Raw genomic sequence first — 20,194 nt, forward strand, 5'->3', positions numbered from 1 at the left:
TGCCCGGCTGGAATGTGTCCTTGAATTCTGGTAAGACCTCTTGCTTGCTTGGATGGACGAGAGAGTAAGTTGTGTGCTGAAACTAGACTACTGTCCACAGTTGTATATTCTTTGCTCCATCCACTTTTGACTCTGTATGTGGCCCCTGCAGGAAATGTGCCCCGCAGACTGAGAAAGGTTTCCCACCCCTGCTTTATCTGAGCCAAACTTTTATTTAGTTTCAATTTTAATTTCAGGTTACCATTTGTCCTCAGTTAATCAATCACAATATACTCTACTGGCCATTTCTACATGCTGGTGGGAGTGTGGGTTAATAATCTTCTTCTTCTTCTTCTTCTTCTTCTTCTTCTTCTTCTTCTTCTTCTTCTGTAATCACTTATAGCCAAGTAAGATTGTCTTCCATGAACACTGTCTTAACAGTGAGTCCATAATTGACTGTGGAGGCCAATTTTGGATCCACACGTCCGTCTACAGTGGGGACATAGGTTTATCCAGGTGGGAGTTGTTCACAGTGAGGGTTTGCCAAGCATGCCTTCCTCTTAGCACATTTCTCCCTTTCGTCCTGAGTTCAAGCGTCTTCAAAGCCCATGGCAGCTTTGGTAAAGGCTGTTCTCCAATTGGAGCACTCTCAGGTCAGTGTTTCCCAGTTGTAGGTGTTTATACTATATATTTTTAGATTTGCCTTGAGAGAGTCTTTAAACCTCTTTTGTTGACCACCAGCATTACACTTTCCATTTTTAAGTGTGGAATAGGGTAGTTGCTTTGGAAGACAATAATCAGGCATCCGCACAACATGACCAGTCCAACAAAGTTGATGTTGAAGAATCAGCACCCTTCTATCCACCAAGCCATTACCTTCCTACATTTATGGTGCCTGGTACTTAAAAGTACTTCAGTCTGATTGGCTATTAATTTGGCAAGGAAGGAAGTCTAACCTCAGTAGACTGCAGATTGTTTATAAAGCATAAAGTTATAAAACATTAATCAGTTTTTATCTTACCATTATTTTTTATATTTGGGTCGTGCCTAGTCTTTCAACATTGACTCCAGTGAAAACACTTTTTGAACTGGATTATTTCGTTAAATCAGCATTGCTCCTTCTGTCTGCCTCCTGCACATCTTCATTTGCCTCTGGTAAAACCAATTCTTGAGTTCACACATGAGCTTTTTTATAACAAGTACTGGCAATCAATTAACTACTTCATTAACAAGTTACGCCTGATTTTATTGAGCCTGGCAACTTCATATCAAAGACCTCTATTCACAGAACTAGATTACAGCTCCTAATTGGCATGTAGTTTAGGGTTGCTATTAAAACTATAAAACTGATTTACTACAAAAAGAACAAATCCAAAATACCTAAGGAGAGGAATGTTCTTCTGTATGCAACTTGCTACTAATAACTCATTTAACAATGTGCAGATCTTGTCTCTTATGAACCATAAAGCATATTTTGCATATTTACTTGTTTCCTTCCTTCATTGAATTGATCCAGATTATTAAATACTTAGGGAAGAAAGGAGCCAATCAAAGTGAAGTACAATTCTTACTGATGCCAATGGGAAAGTTAGATCAAAGGCACTTAAGTGCTTAATGTTTACTTTGCTGTGCTCTTATTAATTATTTTGCTGTGCAGTTATGACTATTAGGACGAGTAGACTCTTGAACTACATTATCTGCAGTAGAATTCTTCATGGAAAGAGCTACTTTTGATGAAGATGTGTGATAACAAAGAAGGATAACATCACTGAGACTACCAGAGAAAGAGCCCTTTCTATATCCTAGCCACAATTACTAGCCTTCCCTGCACAATAAAACTCTTCTTTTAATCTTGCCATCTCTCCTTCTGCTTCATCTCAGTGTAGACTAAACCTAGTCTACAGCAAGATGAGGTAGGTGGTAGAGTCCAGAGGTGGTAGAATATATGTTACCATTTCAGACTTCAGGTGTGGACTCATATTTATGAATGCTTCCTACACTAAAAAGCAAAAAAACAACACATTGCAGCATAAAAGAACAGGATATGCTAGAACATAGAGAACCCCTGTGTGTTTTTTGGGGGGTAGATAGGCATGGGGGACTCCCTGGTCCTGAATGGGGTAACTGTGCCCCTTAAGGTGCGCAGCCTGGGAGTCATTTTGGATTCACAGCTGTCCATGGAGGCACAGGTCAATTATGTGTCCAGGGCAGCTGTCTACCAGCTCCATCTGGTACGCAGGCTGAGACCCTACCTGCCTGCAAACTGTCTTGCCAGAGTAGTGCATGCTCTGGTTATCTCCCACTTAGGCTACTGCAATGTGCTCTACATGGGGCTACCTTTGAAGGTGACCTGGAAACTACAACTAATCCAGAATGTGGCAGTTAGACTGGTGACTGGGAGCGGCCGCCGAGACCATATAACACCGGTCTTGAAAGACCTACACTGGCTCCCAATACGTTTCCGAGCACAATTCAAAGTGTTGGTGCTGACCTTTAAAGCCCTAAACGGCCTTGGCCCTGTTTACCTGAATGAGCATCCCCACCCCCATCGTTCAGTCTGGACCCTGAATCAGCTCTGAGGGCCTTCTGGCAGTTCCTTCAGGAACCAGGCAGAGGGTCTTCTTGGTAGTGGCGTCCACCCTGTGGAAACCCTTCCATCATATGTCAATTACCTCACTTTTAGAAGGCATCTGAAGGCAGCCCTGTACAGGGAAGATTTTAATGTTTGATGTTTTATCGTGTTTTTAATATTCTGTTGGGAGCTGCCCAAAGTGACAGGGTATAAATAATAAATTACTACTGCTACTACTATACATGCAGGAAGATTTCAGCAAATGGAAACGTTAAAAAATGGCATCTCCCACCTGCAGTGTGAAATCACAGACTCATAGAGCTGGAAGCAGGAAAGCAATGACAAACCTAGACAGCATCTTAAAAAGTGGAGACATCACCTTGCCAACAAAGGTCCGTATAGTAAAAGCTATGGTTTTCCCAGTTGTGATGTATGGAAGTGAGAGCTGGACCATAAAGGAGGCCGATCGCCGAAGAATTGATGCTTTTGAATTATGGTGCTGGAGGAGACTCTTGAGAGTCCCATGGACTGCAAGACGAACAAACCGATCCATTCTTAAGGTAATCAGCCCCGAGTGCTCACTGGAAGGACAGATTGTGAAGCTGAGGCTCCAATACTTTGGCCACCTCATGAGAAGAGAAGACTGCCTAGAAAAGACCCTGATGTTGGGAAAGATGGAGGGCACAAGGAGAAGGGGACAACAGAGGATGAGATGGTTGGATAGTGTCTTCGAAGCTACAAACATGAGTCTGACCAAACTGCGGGAGGCAGTGGAAGACAGAAGTGCCTGGTGTGCTCTGGTCCATGGAGTCACGAAGAGTCGGGCACGACTAAACGACTGAACAACAGAGCTGGAAGCAACCATGAGGGTCATCTAATCCTTCACCCTGCAATGCAGGAACCTTTTTGCCCAACCTGAGGCTGAACCCCATGACCCTGAGATTAAGACTCTCATGCTCTATCAACTGAGCTATCCATTTAATTGTTTGTGTGTAGACAAGGCTCCTGAGGGATATTTGAGAGCAACTACAATCCTTTTCAGACATTTGGTTTCCATGGATACTATGTGTGGTGGGATGGCAGCAAGCTCCACTCGTTCTAGGCACATTTATCCAAAAGTCTATCGAGGCTCCAAAAGAGTGCATGCGTGTAGGGCCCTTCTATAACATTCAAAAGGGCGTGCCTGGAGTATTTTTGCTCTATCCTATGCACATAAGATACAAGCTCCATCCTGGCCTATGTGCATTCATTTAAAAATTTGCAGAAGGCCCTCCTCACATGCATGTGGTTTGCCATCTACAGACATTCAAGAAGGCACAGGGCTTGGGTTAAAGCTTGTTGTGCCCCTAATACTGAACAGCACATGAATACAGTGGTACCTCAGGTTACATACGCTTCAGGTTACATATGCTTCAGGTTGCAGACTCCGCTAACCCAGAAATAGTACTTCAGGTTAAGAACTTTGCTTCAGGATGAGAACAGAAATCGTGCGGTGGCAGCAGTGGAAGGCCCCATTAGCTAAAGTGGTGCTTCAGGTTAAGAACAGTTTCAGGTTAAGAACAGACCTCCGGAACGAATTAAGTACGTAACCAGAGGTACCACTGTACTGAACACCTGTAAATAGTTTGTGTTGACAGCCAGAGTCAACCTCTTTTCACACATCTGTGCTGGGCATCTCAACCAAGTTATCTAGATTTCTGCCTTTTTTTTGTTCTGCAACTTCTTTTGGATAAATTTTAAAGAATGTTTGCATCACCCGGAAATTTAAGCAGTGAACTGCTCGCCTGCTTTCTTTTATAAGACAATTAAGCTTTCAAAAAAGCTTCATCTATACACGATGCAATGTGCATTCCTTTTAATGACGTAAGCTATCATTAAATTGACAAATTAATACATACATATTTTAATACTACATGGTAGAGATTCCTGCCAGGTGCATTTTTCTGTCACCCAATTTAAAAATGCACCAATTATTTGGCATTCTGTTATTTATTGAACTTTATCTAATGCCATTGGAAGATGTGAGACTTAACCTTCCCAAGGGCTCTTTGAAACAAGAAAAGTTATGCACCGGTTCTTACTGGAGTGTAAAGCTGTTGAAGAGTGCTTGCTGCTCTGCCAACTTGGCAACAGTTTTTTTTTTTGGGGGGGGGCTAATAAAAGAAGTTACCCCAGACAACCATTTCGAATGTGCCAGAACTACTTTTATTGGGACTATAGAAAGGCCCCAACATAAGTGCACTCAAAAGAGGTGTGGACTTCCTTTCATAATTGCCCAATGTATTTTCATTACATCATCAGGAAATTTCTCTCTCGGAGCTTGGAAAATGGTCACATTAAAAAACTACTTTGGAAACAGTAGACACCATCCAGCCCAAATTATGTACCTTTAAGGCCCATTACTTTCAGTAGGGCTCCTGTTCTATACATATTTACCTTGAAGTAAGTCCCATTGAGTTCTGTGGGGCTTTCTTCTGAGTAGACTTGCAGAGGTTTGCACTGCAAATCTCACCTGTTGAAATGTACTGTATGGTACCGTACTTTTAATTACCTAATGTTTCCTCATCCGTGGCCATTAATTTTTTCTTTGAAAAAAACTACCTATGACTAAAGAATAAATTAAACACTATTAAAGATCAGTTTTCATCACAGATGTTGAGAAAGAGTTCCTTAAAATGTTCCAGTCTTTTGCAAATTCCTAATGGAATTGTTATGTTATCTTCTCACACTCTGGAAGCGTCAAGTAAAATACAGCAGCACTGCTTGCAGACCTTTCCCTAACACAGAGGAGAACAGGATAGTCTCTGTGTGCAGATTGGTGTGTACTTTAGATTATGCTATGGAGATAAGTGTAATCTACACATGGGTAGAAATAATGGAGATCAATGAACCTTAATGTGGTAGAATTGAAAGATAATAGGTTGCTGAAGCAAATCCCATGTTCATTGAGTTGAGTAGCAGCTTAAACTTGGGAAAACTCATCAAGCTGTATATTTCCTGCCTCACGCACTACCAGCAGCTGACAGTTATATGAAGTGAGTACAGTGGTGCCTTCAGCGTAGGACTTGGGGGCAGAAGCCCAGGGTGCCACTCAGCAGAAAGAACAGGAGGGATCCCAAATGCAACAGGGCTGGCTTTCCAAATGTTGAAGGAAGTAAAGTACGCATCACCATGGGGAGGGGGCTGTTTCAGTCCAAGGGTCTCATTCCCTCTAGAGCAACCTTCTGTGGTCCACATTCCACTGATTAGTGGGGCCAGAGGCAAAATTGGGCAGAGCAAGAAACATAAATTTAACCTTTGTGGAGTAGGCTAATTTCTAAGGTAAAAGGTAAAGGACCCCTGGACGGTTAAGTCCAGTCAAAAGCTCATCTCGCTTCAGACTGAGGGAGCCAGCGTTTGTCCATAGACAGCTTTCCGGGTCATGTGGCCAGCATGACTAAACCACTTCTGGTGCAATGGAACACCGTGATGGAAACCAGAGTGCACAGAAACACTGTTTACCTTCCCACCGGAGCGGTACCTATTTATCTACTTGCAGTGGCGTGCTTTCAAACTGCTACGTTGGCAGAAAGTGGGACAGAGCAATGGGAGCTCACCCCGTCATGTGGATTCGAACTGCTGACCTTCTGATCAGCAAGCCCAAGAGGCTCAATGGTTTAGACCACAGCACCACGCGCTCCCCATAGGCTAATTTCTAAACACACACACACCACTCTCGGTCTTCCATCCAGACAAGTGAGAGGCATTACCAGAGTTGATTAGACTCTCATTAGGGCATTATGCCAAAGGCTTCATGGAAAAGGTGGGTCTTTAAAAGCAATTTGAAGAAAGTGTATAGATGTTCTGTGAGGCATTTTCAAGTGTTATACGACAGCAAAGAATGAAGAGCAGAATCATCTGAGGGAGCAGAAGACCTTTAGATGACTGAGAGTAGTGGAGTTGGAAGAGTGACAGACACAGAGATTTATCAGTTTATCAATAGATAACACTAGGAAAGATATGGGGTGCTACAAGATTATGGGGGGCTTTGAAGGTAAGGACAATCGGTTTGTGTTGGATCCAAGACTGGACAGGAAGCCCATATGGGGATTTAAAGAGGGATATCATGTGATCAGAGTGACAAGAAACATTTATGGTTTCACAGTTCCTCCATTCTGCATAATGGGAATAATGGTTACCGTATTTTTCGGACTATTGGACGCACCGGTCCATAGGACGCACCTAGATTTGGGGGGGGAAATAAAGGCAAAAAAATTTATCCCCCCCCCCGCCAGGCGCGGGGATGGGGCGGGGAAGCCCGAGCTTCCCCCTCCCCCAGAACGGGACCCAGAGCCATGCCGAAGCTGCGCGCAGCTTTGGCATCGCTCGGGGAGCTTGCGGGGCTGGGGGAGGAGGAAGCCTTCCGCCAGCCTCCAAACCATGTTGGGAGACAGCGGGATGGCGCGCTGCGCCTCTCCCGCTGTCCCCCGAGTTTGCGGGGCTGGGCCAGCCTTCTAACCAAGTCGGGGGACAGCGGGAAGGGCGCGCTGCGCCCCTGCCGCTGTCTCCCGAGTTTGCGGGGCTGGCGACGTGGAGGAGCAGGCTTCTCCCCCCGCCAGCCTTCTAGACAAGTCGGGGGACAGCGGGAAAGGCGCGCTGCGCCTCTCCCGCTGTCCCCCGAGTTTGCGGGGCTGGCAACGGGGAGGAGCAGGCTTCTCCCCCCGCCAGCCTTCTAGCCAAGTCGGGGGACAGTGGGAAGGGCGCGCTGCGCCTCTCCCGCTGTCCCCCGAGCTTGTGGGGCTGGCGGTGGGGCTCTCCTGAAGCCTGGAGGTTGTGGGGCTGGTGGGGGGGAGAAGCAGGCTTGCTTCTCCCACCCCCAGCCTCCAGATCAGGTCGGGGAATAGCGGGATGGCGGAGCGCCGCCATCCCGCTATTCCACGACCTGATCTGGAGGTTGTGGGGCTGGGGGGGGGGGAGAAGCAGGCTTGCTCCTCCCACCCCCAGCCTCCAGATCAGGTCGGGGAATAGCGGGATGGCGGAGCGCCGCCATCCCGCTATTCCACGACCTGATCTGGAGGTTGTGGGGCTGGGGGGGGGGAGAAGCAGGCTTGCTCCTCCCACCCCCAGCCTCCAGATCAGGTCGGGGAATAGCGGGATGGCGGAGCGCCGCCATCCCGCTATTCCCCGACCTGATCTGGAAGTTGTGGGGCGGGGGGGGGGAGAAGCAGGCTTGCTTCTCTCACCCCCAGCCTCCAGATCAGGTCAGGGAATAGCGGGATGGCGGAGCGCCGCCATCCCGCTATTTCCCGACCTGATCTGGAGGTTGTGGGGCTGGGGGGGGGGGAGAAGCAGGCTTGCTCCTCCCACCCCCAGCCTCCAGATCAGGTCGGGGAATAGCGGGATGGCGGCGCTTCGCCATCCCCCTATCCCCCGAGCTTGTGGGGCTGGGGGGGGGAGAAGCAGGCTTGCTTCTCCCCCCGCCAGCCTCCAGATCAGGTCGGGGAATAGCGGGGTGGCGGCTCTGCGCCTCCCCGCTGTCCCCAGCTTTTGGGTGCAGGCTGCTGCCCGCAAGCCTTGCGAGCCCGCGGGACATCCCGCCGGGCTTGCAAGACTTGGGATAGCTTCCTGAAGCCTGGAGAGCGAGAGGGGTCGGTGCGCACGGACCCCTCTCGCTCTCCAGGCTTCAGCAAAAGCCTGCATTCGCACCATAGGACGCACACACATTTCCCCTTCATTTTTGGAGGGGAAAAAGTGCGTCCTATAGTGCGAAAAATACGGTATTTCAGAAAACTCTGCCAGTTTAAAAGCTGGTGTAAATAAAAAATAGTTACATATGAGAATGTTGAAGAAGAGTTTGGGTGGAATCTTTGAAGTCAAATTTGTCTTTTTAAACCCTTCTATTGCTTTTGTCCTATCATGGACTACTTTTTATAGGTTCCAAATTCAAAGAGGAAACACTGATCCAACCAGATACAAGAGCCTGGGCGACAGCTTTAGGACCATATTCCGGACAGAAGGGTAAGGACAAACACAATTGTTTTTTTTATGATCTACTTGAAAAAAGTTTTTAAAACAATAACTTATTTTAATATCATTGTTTCGTTTCATGCAATATTTGTAACCTTTGAAAGGAAACTCAGAGTAACGGATAATATCAAAATTATGATCAAGATAAACAAAATATACATCTAAACAATAAATAACAAGTTTATGGTGGCATCCGTCCCTCTCGCAAGACAATGGAAGAGTACACCTTTGAGGGTAAAGTCAAACCATTGGAGGGTTACAGCGTCAGCTGTGGCTGTAGAGACCAAGAAGGGAGATGAATGTGTCAGGTTTTGCTGCACATGATATAGCGTGTTCTCCAATAAATGAGAGCATGTGTTGCGGTGTGGGCCACCAGGCCAGGCCTCTTGTTGCCAGGCAGGTTAATAGTTGTTGCCTGGCACTATGATTGGGTAACCGGGTTGCTGGGGCAAATTGTATGTTGCAAATTGGGTGGGTGGGACCATAGTCTTTAAATATTGGTGCACTCTGGTTTCTCTTTCTCTTTGCAGAGTGCATCGGATCACCCATCCGCCCGCCCTCTTTTCCGGTTGACCTTGCTTTGCCTGTCATGGGGTCGTCTGCCTTGGCGCAGGGGCCTAGTAGGAATTTTGCCATTTGGTGATTGGCTGTGCCATTTGGTTTTTGCCTACTACTCAGCAATTCGTCACAACTTGTAAGGTTGCGGTTAGGCATTGGTTATAATATGCTGGTGGTGGAGGGGTCAGGATAGGCTGTGCCTGCCCCTCCCATTGCGCTGAAGGGAATTCCGTTAAAGGAATCCTGGGGCTTGCCATGATTTCGTCCAATCCCTGTCATGGGACCAGGGCCGCCCAATCCCTGTCATGGGAATCCTTGTCATAGGATCTGGGCCGGCAAGCTTTCGGGGAGCTGCTGGGGTGAGCGGCGTGGGTCCGACGCTTAGCTCAAATGACCCCCAGTTTGACTTTCTCTTCTACTGGCTACCGATCGGACCTCGGGATGTCAGTTCTGTCCCAGGCGGGGGGACAGATAGTCATAACCAATGTCTAAACAACCACCCACTGATTTTGTATTTTAATAAAGTTGTGGCCAAAATAGTGCCCAAAAACCAAAACTAATCACGTGTTATGTGTGAAGTTGTTTGAGGGGTGGCCTGGGGACCTACACACGCAATTCTTCTTTCTGCACTTCTCCCAGTAGTCATTCCTCCTCTGATCACTGTTGTGGATACATGACCTGTCTCCAGGCATTGTGGTCGTCTGCAAGGGATTTCCACACAGCGGGGTTAATGTTGCCAGCCTTCATGTCATGTTTGCAGACAATTTTGTAATGCAGAGTTGGTCTGCCTTCAGGCCTAGTGCTTGAAGCCAACTCTCCACTGAGCTTGGGGATCCTGCCATCTTCCATTCAGTGCTGTGACAAACAAACTACAAAATACATAAAACAATATTTTCAGAACATCATCTTCCTTAGAGGCAGCTTTTGGGGGAGGAAATGGGCTTAAGAGTGTTTGGGGATCTGGGAAGGTCAGGTGCCCTGACTTGACCAAGCTGAAGTGTTTTCTGCTAAGGCAAAACCACCAATGGCTAGAATCTCTTGTCCATGTGGGGTGATCTGTGAATTTGCAGCATGCTGGAAAAACAATACTAGGCCCTTTTGTGTCAATTAGTGTTTTTCTTCACCAGCTGAGTATGTGAATGCTGGAATGTCAAATTTAGCATGTGTCTAAGTTTTTATGTGACTGGGGTTGAAGTGTTTAGAATATTTCCTAAGTAACTACGAAACTGATCTTATTTCATTAACTGTTATTGAATGGCAAGTTTTATGCAGTACAGGTGCATGAGGTAATGCTGACACAATGGGAAAGCTGGTGTATGGTAGGTAGGAAACATAAAAAACTTTTTTTTTTTTGAGTTTTAGTGCAAGAAAGATAATGATAAATTTTTGTTTCATTTACTTTACATAGAAGACATGTTTTCCTTAATTCATTTATATTAGGTCTGCTTAAAAATAAAAAATAACCTGTCCCTTAAAAAAAGTTCCCTAACATTTAGACTTAGTTCGGAGCCATTTTCCTTCATGTCCAGGAGCAATAGTGACTGCTTCCAGGCGATTAGCAGCACATCCTTTGGACTATCAAAACATTATTTCCTGAGACTGGAAAAAGCACCATGGTATCATTAGACAAAACCTTTAGCAAGAAGGATCAGTTTCACAACGGTACCAATGATCTAGGATGCTGATGGACTCTCCTTCACTGTGGGTGTTTAAGTAGCCATTTATTGAGAATACTGTAGCTTAGACTTTCACGCATTGCAATTCCCTCTCCTCCCCTTTCATGCCCTCAAGTAAAAGAAGGAAAGCTTCTTCTTTCAATTTTAAATGAGTCATGTGGCATCCAACCTCAGTGAACAGTGGTTACTTCAAACAGTGGCTTGTGAGAACAACTGGGGATTCAACAAACCACAGTTCCTAAGTTTCTGATATGATGGGCAACACTGGTCCATTTAAAGGTGGAAAGCTTTCCATTTCCACCTTGCTTGCATGTAAATGGAAGAGAGTATGGGATGCGCAGAATTCTGCTTCTTGTTCTGGGTTATTGTACTGGAAAACTAGAGTTTCCTGTTTCATCTGAACCTGCTTGTAGTGTTTATAGGCTTAACAAAAAAGTGTGCGTTTGTGAGGGGTTGGTATTGCAGTTGTCTAACCAGCTCCTAAAGAAATAAGTAGTTTGTCACACTGAGACCTAATTTATATGGGATATGGACCACAGGAAAAGTACTTACCTGTGTAAATGTTCCATGCATGTCCAGTAACATATGAATGCACTTTCTATTTGTGCTATTTTTACACAAGTAGCATTTGTATATCACTGGCATGCCCACATAGGTCAGTGAGAAGCAACTGCTTTGCAAACAGATGATCTCAGGTTCGATCCCCATCACCTGTAAGTAGGGCTAGAAGTGTTTCGTGTCTGGAACCCTTGAGAGACACTTCCAGGCAGGGTAGACAATACTGAGTTAGATGGACCAATGGTGTGACTTGGTATAAGGAAGCTTCCTTTGTTTGTTAATGCTGGCATGTTAATGTAATAATAATAATAATAATAATAATAATAATAGTAGTAGTAGTAGTAATAATACCCCGCCCATCTGGCTGGGTTTCCCCAGCCACGCTGAGCGGCTCCCAACAGAATATTAAAAACAAGATAGAACATCAAACATTAAAAGCTTCTCTAAACAGGGCTGCCTTCAGATGTCTTATAAAAATCAGATAGTTGTTTATTTCCTTGACATCTGGTGGGAGGGCATTCCACAGGGCTGGTGCCACTACTGAGAAGGCCCTCTGCCTGGTTCCCTGTAACTTCGCTTCTCGCAGTGAGGGAACCGCCAGAAGGCCCTCGGCACTGGACCTCAGTGTCCAGGCAGAACGATGGGGGTGGAGATGCTCCTTCAGGTATACTGGGCCGAGGCCGTTTAGGGCTTTAAAGGTCAGCACCAACACTTTGAATTGTGCTCGGAAACGTACTGGGAGCCAATGTAGGTCTTTCAGGAGCGGTGTTATATGGTCTCGGCGGCCACTCCCAGTCATGTATTGGTTCATATCGGCATTTGGACATGACATTATTGTGATGAACACTTGCACAGGTACAGTAGGACACGCCACACATCAGTCAGGGCCTGAATGTGTACCACATTGCAACCTTGTTTCAGAGATATTTATAAGATTGTTTCATAACCTCTATCATTTTCAAACATACCTCCAGGGCATGAAATATTCCTCTTACCACCATGATTTGTTGGCTTGAAAAATGACTTCGGGCAAGCTATTTTTCACATTGGTAATAACAGGCAGTCTCTTAAAACAATATAAAAATAACTTGCTAAATCTTAGTATGGAATAAGAGGACAATAACCTTTTGAAAAGCATCTGCTCCTAGACTTTTCTCTGTCAACACCAAAGATTAGTGAATGTAACACTTACTCTTTTAACGCAGCAGACATCGGCTTTTTCTGGTGAGCACTTTCTTACTCATTGCAGGCCCTTTGGTGAGCTTAGCCGCTGCCAAACAATAAGTGAAAACTTTTGTACTGGTGTTAGGCTGAGTGAGAGCTGATTAGGAATCTGAGACTCAGCCACAGGCAGGTCGTAGTGTTGACAAGAAGAAAGCATGAAGAATTTTGTTTTCTTTTTCAAATCTTGGTGCTCTCAGTCGAGGGAAAGAGGGCAGCCCTTGTGTGCTTTCTTTCAAATGCTTGCTAAAGAAGGTTACTTCAAGAGACATTGTGAGCTGTAATATAAGCGCTGCTTTTTGAACAATTCAAGTTAAGGCTACACCTTACTAGTTGCAAGCTGTGTTCTCATCATGAGGCTGTTTATTTTCGTTAATACCGCCACCATAAAATCCAACATGAAATTTGAATTGAGTCAGTTATGAGGCTGTGAGGAGAAGGGTGGCTTCAACATGTGGAATTTCTGCTATAGGGAAACCTGTCTGGCAACCTTATTGGGAGCATTTAGGAAATTGGTTTAAACCTTCTTCTTTAGGGAACTTGTGATGACAATTTAAATAAGCCTCAGATTATTTTATGTTTGGCTGCCATATTTGCTTGTCTTTTATATATCTTATAACAGCATTTGCTTTAAACAACTGAGGCACATGAGAGGATTTTTGTCTCAAAAATCTCACCATAAGCTACAGCAGTCAAAGAGACATAGGACAGTAAAGTTCCACTATGAACCACATTTGGAGGTTAATGGAGTTGACTGCTAGACTCTGTCATAGTCTTTTCTTCTTCCAGAGTTTGGATTATGAAGTTTCTAGGGTAGAATTTGGTAAGGCAGACTCTGAGTTTCCATGGCTTCCTTCTCCCAAGGCTTGAAAACATCACTGACTTGGTTCCTAGAACTGTTGGTTTGTGTTCGGTGGTACTCTATAATCCCTTGCTTTAATAAATTAAAATAATGTTTTTACTCTCACATCTATTTAGCATAGCTTTTTAAAAGAGGGAATAATTGTGTGGGCTTGCCTTTGACTACGTTAATCAGGTATAAAAATGTTAATAGAGCATTAAGTCTATAGCAGTCAGTGTAAAATCCTGATCTTTGCCTTTTTTCAGTTCCAGTAGCAAAACGTAACATTGGCTCCCTTCAAAACAGAACTTCCTCTTGAAATGTTGACAGTTATTTGAACAATTAAATAAGATAGGCCAAGAAATAAACAGAACACAGATTAGGGGCAGCATCATTCAAAGTACACGGAAGTTTCTTAATCACTAAATGGACAAAGAATAAATTTTATGATATGAAACAAACTCTTATTCTGTGGTTTAGCTTTTTTCCCTAAAGGAGTCTGTGGAGTCTAGATGTTGTTTGAATCCAGTTCCCATCAGCCCCAAGTAGTCAGGAATGATGGGAGTTGTAGTCCAACAACACCTGGAGGACCACAGATTTCCCACCCCTGTTCTAAAGACTGTTTCAGCTTCCCAGGAAAAGATTTGGGTCAACATCTTAAGTTACTTTTTCACTAATGTACAAGGATGCTTAGAAACATGTATATTTGCAACAATTGCTTCTTTTACTTCTTTCCTTGATGTTTATTTGTTAATTTATATACTCTGTTGTTCTAAACTGCATGCCATGTAAGAGGGATTGTGTTATTTTTTAAAATTTTTAAATGTAGCCAAAACCCCCCTCTAAAAATAAAGAGTTTGTTTTAAAGTACTTCCAATCCTTTCCCATGTGACCTTTGTGCATGTTTTAAAGGGGGAAAGTAGTCTTTTCTACACAGGTGTGCACTTCAAAACTGACTTATTATGCATATGATATTTTATTTGGCTATCTGTGCCCAAGTACAAAATGTAAAGTAAAAGCAACTCTAAGCCAGTTAAGAGAAAGATCAACATTTTTGTTTCTTAGAAAAATGCAATTAGGCCAGGAAACTCTGACCACTACAAAGAACGAGAACTCTCATGACCAGTCTCTACAGGACTTTCCTTCCCCAACCCCACTGGCAGATAGGTTTCCTTTGACATTAGCCCCTTTTAGCCAGACTTTACTGCATGTGGATGCTAATTAACCAGACACTTAAAATGCAAAAACATTACCCAGTTTTTCCAGGTGGCTTGACGGAGGCACAAAAAGGTCATGGATGTGGCGGGCACCAGCTATATTAACCAGGCATGCACCTGCTTTGCAGGAGAAAAGAAAGCCAAGTGAAGCAGCAGTTGTTAAAAATAAAAGCATTTTGGTTGAATAAACATTCACAAGTTGTGTTGAAATAGCGTAAAAGGAACCATTAAACATAGGGTTTGTCTCTTTGAGAGGTTCCTAATTAATAGGATCATAGAACTGAAAATTACCCAGGAGGGTAACAGAGCTCAGAAGCCCAGCAGAGAAGGTTCATAGTTGTGCTACCTTCAACCACAGGCAGATCAATTAAACACCCTCTGTTGGAATATCTGAATTTGAGGTTTAAGGGACGCGGGTGGCACTGTGGGTTAAACCACAGAGCCCAGGACTTGCTGATCAGAAGGTCGGTGGTTCGAATCCCCGCGGCAGGGTAAGCTCCGGTCCCTGCTCCTACCCACCTAGCAGTTCAAAAGCATGTCAAAGTGCAAGTAGATAAATAGGTACCACTCCAGCGGGAAGGTAAACGGCGTCTCCCTGCGCTGCTCTGGTTCACCAGAAGCGGCTTAGTCATGCTGGCCACGTGACCCGGAAGCTGTACACCAGCTCCCTCAGCCAATAAAGTGAGATGAGTGCCGCAACCCCAGAGTCGGACATGACTGGACCTAATGGTCAGGGGTCCCTTTACCTTTTACCTTATAGCAAGGTTTGGATACCCATTCCTTGTGTTCGGATAAGTGAATTTTTGCCTAGCGAGCATTTGTAAAGTAGACCTACAAAGAAGGAAGCTTCCTCAGGGTGCAATTCCTGCCAAGCAACTGGTTCAGAAGGATCATCAGTGCATGCAGGTATGCCAAGATGTGGCCACAGGAAATGATCCCCAATTCCTTGGTCTGGCCATATGAGCAGATAGTGCAGGAATTAATATTCTTGCTTTCCTGGATTTTATATTTGAGGTCTATGAGTGCTTTGGAGAAGGAAGCCATCTTAATGGCTCAGAATAACTTATTATGGAGTTAAGCATGAAGATAGCCCTTTCCTGAAGAGAGTGGAAACAACCATTAATCAGCTGCACTGGCTCCCGGTGGAGTACAGGGTCAGATTTAAGGTGCTGCTTTTGACCTTTAAAGCCCTTCGCGGCCTAGGACCCTCGTACCTACGGGACCGCCTCTCCTGGTATGCCCCACGGAGAGCCTCAAGGTCCATAAATAACAACACCCTAGTGGTCCCAGGCCCTAAGGAAGTTAGATTGGCTTCAACCAGAGTCAGGGCCTTTTCAACTCTGGCTCCGGCCTGGTGGAACGCTCTGCCTCATGAGACCAGGGCCCTGCAGGATCTGATTTCTTTCTGCAGGGCCTGTAAGACAGAGTTGTTCCGCCTGGCCTTTGGCTTGGAGCCAATTTGATTCCCTCCCTCCCTCTCTTTCTTTTTTCTTTTCCTTCTCCTCCTGCAATGAGGCTACATTTTAATATTTTAATGTTCCATTATTTTAATGTTGTATTTTATTTTTGTTTTTAAGTTGTAATCATTCTTCTTGTTTTTATTATTGCTTGTAAGCCGCTCTGAGCCCGGCCTTGGCTGGGGAGGGCGGGGTATAAATAAAAAAATATTATTATTATTATTATTTACATATGTTCATTATGCACATTTGTTTTTAAACCATATTGGACAGGAAAGGATTAAAGAAAGACACTAACAACCACAAGATTGGACTAGAAGTTTAAGTCCCTTTCTATAAAATCAGCCATAAGATTATATGGTCAAGCTCTTCTTGGCAGTACTTAGTTAACAGTTAAAAACCAATATCAGGGGATATATATAGGATTTGGAAGGCCAGCTGGGGTCCCTATGCTCTGGGCTGATATTATTATTATTATTATTATTATTATTATTATTATTATTATTATTATTATTATTTGTAAATAACCATTAAGCCATATGTTATCTTGGCCTGATTTTGTCACCCTGTTGTGGCAATTGTAGAAATCGCCAGCTACAGTAATCAAGCAAACTTAATAGGCTATGGCTCTGAGCTGCAGGGTTTTCTTTTTGTGTAGCAAATGGTCTTTCTGCCATGTTCATAATTGAAAGGTATGTTGAAATATGTGGTCATCAAGCCTTGATCAGATGCCAGGAACATGCAGCTGCAGTTTTTTCTCCTCCTCTAGCTGATAAATACCATGTTGACAGTACTTCCCATCTGACCTGTCTCATAAAAATGAAGCCGTGTGCATAAATAAAATATAAACTATCATTTTTTGCAGCCCTTTGAGATTTCAGAACTCATTTGGCTTTTTTCCTTTTTTGCCCTTTTATTTGGCTTTTTTCCTTTTTTGCCCTTTTTTTTTAAGAAAAAGACCAGATTTATTTTATGCTTTTTTGATTTCCACATCACCTTATTTCAAAGGCTCTATTTCTAGTGAGCCTGTGGCATTTTGAAATCATAGAATCACAGAACTGTGAAGTTGGAAGGGACCCTGCGGGTCATCTAGTCCAACCCTCTGCAATGCAGAAATCTTTTTCCCAATGTGGGGTTCAAACCCATGACCCGGAGATTAAGAGGCTCGTGCTCTACTGACTGAGCTATATTTTCTAGGACAACACTCCTTGTCTCCTTCCCATCCCAGGCTCTCCTCTGCTGTGGCCAAAAATATCATTAGGATATAGCACATCACATTTGGTCAAATGCAGCATGTGTTCCTAGAGCTAACAATATATTATACGGAGGGGGGGGGGGAGTTCTGTGGCATGCGCCTTCTCTCTTGCTCTCTTAATGTTAATCATTTCATTTGCCTAATTTCATTAACTTTTGTTTCCAAAATACTTGTAAATGCTGCCAGATTTTTTAAATTAGCAATCGTTTTCCTTCCTTTAGCCAAGAAACAGCTAAAAACCTATTCGCAGAGTAATTGAAGCCCACAGATCTTTAGAGGAAATATACTATTATTTTCACAATTTCTTTGGAGGGGGGAGGGAGAACCACCTGTGTCTGTTCAGAAACTGAAGGTTAATAAGCGGGATTAAGAAATTTGGGGGCGCATATCTGACCCATAAGTCATGTTTTACCATGCCAACAGTCTCATGCACAGCTGGACGATTCAAGCAGAGCATACACATGCATGCACACAGAACCTCCCGCAGTAACACCCACCACATTCTTTCCTGGGTGAGAAAACACTACAACGTGCACGTTTGGGGATGTATCCTTAAACTTATCTCTGAAGAAAAGGGAGCAGCACGTTGCTGAGAAAAATGAAAATTTGAGTGCATGCACATTCATTTATGCTGACAACATACTGTGTGTGTTTTTTGTCTTTGGTATCTCTGCGCTGGAATCAAAAAGGTATCCTAATCAGCTCTGAGATTTTTCTAGGCATTGTCACTTTTAAAATTTTCTGAAACAAGGTTACATCTGGCATCAGCATTTTTCTTCTAGGAGAGTATGTTAGATTTCGCACGGCTGGAAAGAGAGAGAGAAAACACATATTTTCTGATGGTCAGGACAGGCAGTTGGAACCATCCGTGGGACAGTCAACACTCTGGAGCAGCAATTGTTGGTGGAGCCCAGCTAGGGCTTCTCTCACCTTGGTTCTCCCATGATCTATTCACACAAAAATCCCATTCCTACCTACTGGAAGAAGCAGGACTCTTGTTTTGTTCAGCATCTATTGAGAGAGGGGACAAAGGGTTTGGAGGGAAGAGTGGAATGGTAGAAGCAATGGCTACCCCACCTTTCAGCAAAGGTCCGTATAAAGTTATGGTATTCCCAGTAGTGATGTATGGAAGTGAGAGCTGGACCATAAAGAAGGTTGATCGCCGAAGAATTGATGCTCTTGAATTATGGTGCTGGAGAAGACTCTTGAGAGTCCCATGGACTGCAAGAAGATCAAACCTATCCATTCTTAAGGAAATCAGCCCTGAGTGCTCACTGGAAGGACAGATCCTGAAGCCGAGACTCCAATACTTTGGCCACCTCATGAGAAGAGAAGACTCCCTGGAGAAGACACTGATGTTGGGAAAGATGGAGGGCACAAGGAGAAGGGGACGACAGAGGACGAGATGGTTGGACAGTGTTCTCGAAGCTACCAGCACGAGTTTGACCAAATTGCGGGAGGCAGTGGAAGACAGGAGTGCCTGGCGTGCTCTGGTCCATGGGGTCACGAAGAGTCAGACACGACTAAACGACTAAACAACAACAACAAAGGGTGCATCGATGCTCTACAGAAGTGCTTTTGGATGATCTGTTTATTGAGTATTCAACCTGATCTGTTTGCAGGGAGATCAGATAGTTTAATTAGCATTCATCCTGGTATGATTGTGAAGAGGTTAGATGATGTCGCATCAAAGCAAGTGCTACCTCACACTTTCCAGTGCATTTTCACAACGCTTGCCATATCATGAAGAGTCCATTTCTGGGGAGGGAAGCGGATTTGTTGTTGAAGACCTCCCAACCAACTATAATAATTGCACAATCTGAGTTGGCAAGTGTGTGATTGAATGCCATCCAAAAATAACCACAGTCTGGAAGCACCTCCGATTGTGGTCTGGCAATCCTAGGCACTCTCCCGCCACCAGTTTAGCTTTGCAGAAAATTATACCCCATCCCACTAGTTCTTTCAGCTCCCCCGAATTTCCAAGGCAGTGAGAGATTAGGTGTAAGAGCTGCAGATTATTAAATACTGCATTTTGCATTCATGATGTTTCCCCTGGGTTTTCCTTTGTCTGCCCCTCATCTCTAATCACAAAAATTGTAATAGGGTCAAAATTATTGTGATTAGGTCAGAGGAGTTTTAAAGAGTTCTGAAGGGTTTGCATTGGGGGCGGGTGGGTGGGAATGCTTGGGTGTGTATGTGGCAGTTGTGTGTGCACCCCTTTGGATCCTGGATAAGAATGAATGGAATGGTTCGTATCCAGTGCTGCCAATAGTGAATAGAATGGCCTTCCACTTGCACAACATGATTTTGACTTCCTTTCTTCCCCCACGCACTCTTAAAATCTGATCTGGAGGATAGGAGCTTGTGGAAGAGCAAACAGAAGTCCATCATGCAATATCAGATTGTGCTCATGGCTTTTATTTTTAAACCATTTGATGTTCTATTGCAGTGTAGGGAACCAATAATCCTCTACATGTGTCAGACTTCAGGGAATTGGCTTCCTCTACCATTTGGCAGTAGATAAGCAGAACAAAGGAAAAGGAGTCTTCTTACCAGTTAGAAACTTTAATGATCATAGCGAGAGAACAAAGAATCCATTTCCTAGGAATGATGGTGCTCCTAATTAAGGGTTCCATCCACTTCCTCCCTAGTCACCCACATCACTACCGCGTCTTGTGACCTGAGCGCGTAACCACTGTGCTTTCTGTGCTGCCACCTTATCAGCTCTTCTTGACCTTGGGCTGAGCGGATGAATGCTTTCCAGAGACAGTGAATCTGTTAACTCTCTCTCTCCTAGTGCTTCTTCTCCTAGCTGTTCCCCATCCAGTATTTCCCAGCTTCTGCCTTCTGAACT

General features: G+C 44.3%; 1 protein-coding gene and 1 long non-coding RNA gene across 5 annotated transcripts in view; one reads left to right on the top strand and one right to left on the bottom strand.

The window, feature by feature from the left end:
• SLC25A21 (solute carrier family 25 member 21) overlaps positions 1 to 20,194 on the top strand; it is a 275,631-nt gene that overhangs the window by 179,640 nt on the left and 75,797 nt on the right. For 3 of the 4 annotated variants that reach the window (XM_028720379.2, XM_028720389.2, XM_028720371.2), the window contains exon 3: positions 8,465 to 8,548. The exons of the other annotated variant lie outside the window; for it this stretch is intronic. In XM_028720379.2, the coding sequence (XP_028576212.2) occupies positions 8,465 to 8,548 (84 nt within the window). The remainder of the gene's footprint in view (positions 1 to 8,464; positions 8,549 to 20,194) is intronic. 4 annotated transcript variants of the gene reach the window in all.
• LOC114592318 (uncharacterized) lies at positions 9,748 to 16,579 on the bottom strand. The gene is made up of 4 exons (XR_003705441.2): positions 15,843 to 16,579; positions 14,665 to 14,748; positions 12,542 to 12,619; positions 9,748 to 9,984 (listed from the first exon to the last, which is right to left on the bottom strand). It is a non-coding gene; the product is annotated as an uncharacterized LOC114592318 (long non-coding RNA).

The sequence above is a fragment of the Podarcis muralis genome, chromosome 1 (genome assembly GCF_964188315.1).
Source record: "Podarcis muralis chromosome 1, rPodMur119.hap1.1, whole genome shotgun sequence".
In the NCBI taxonomy this organism is placed as follows: Eukaryota; Metazoa; Chordata; class Lepidosauria; order Squamata; family Lacertidae; genus Podarcis; species Podarcis muralis.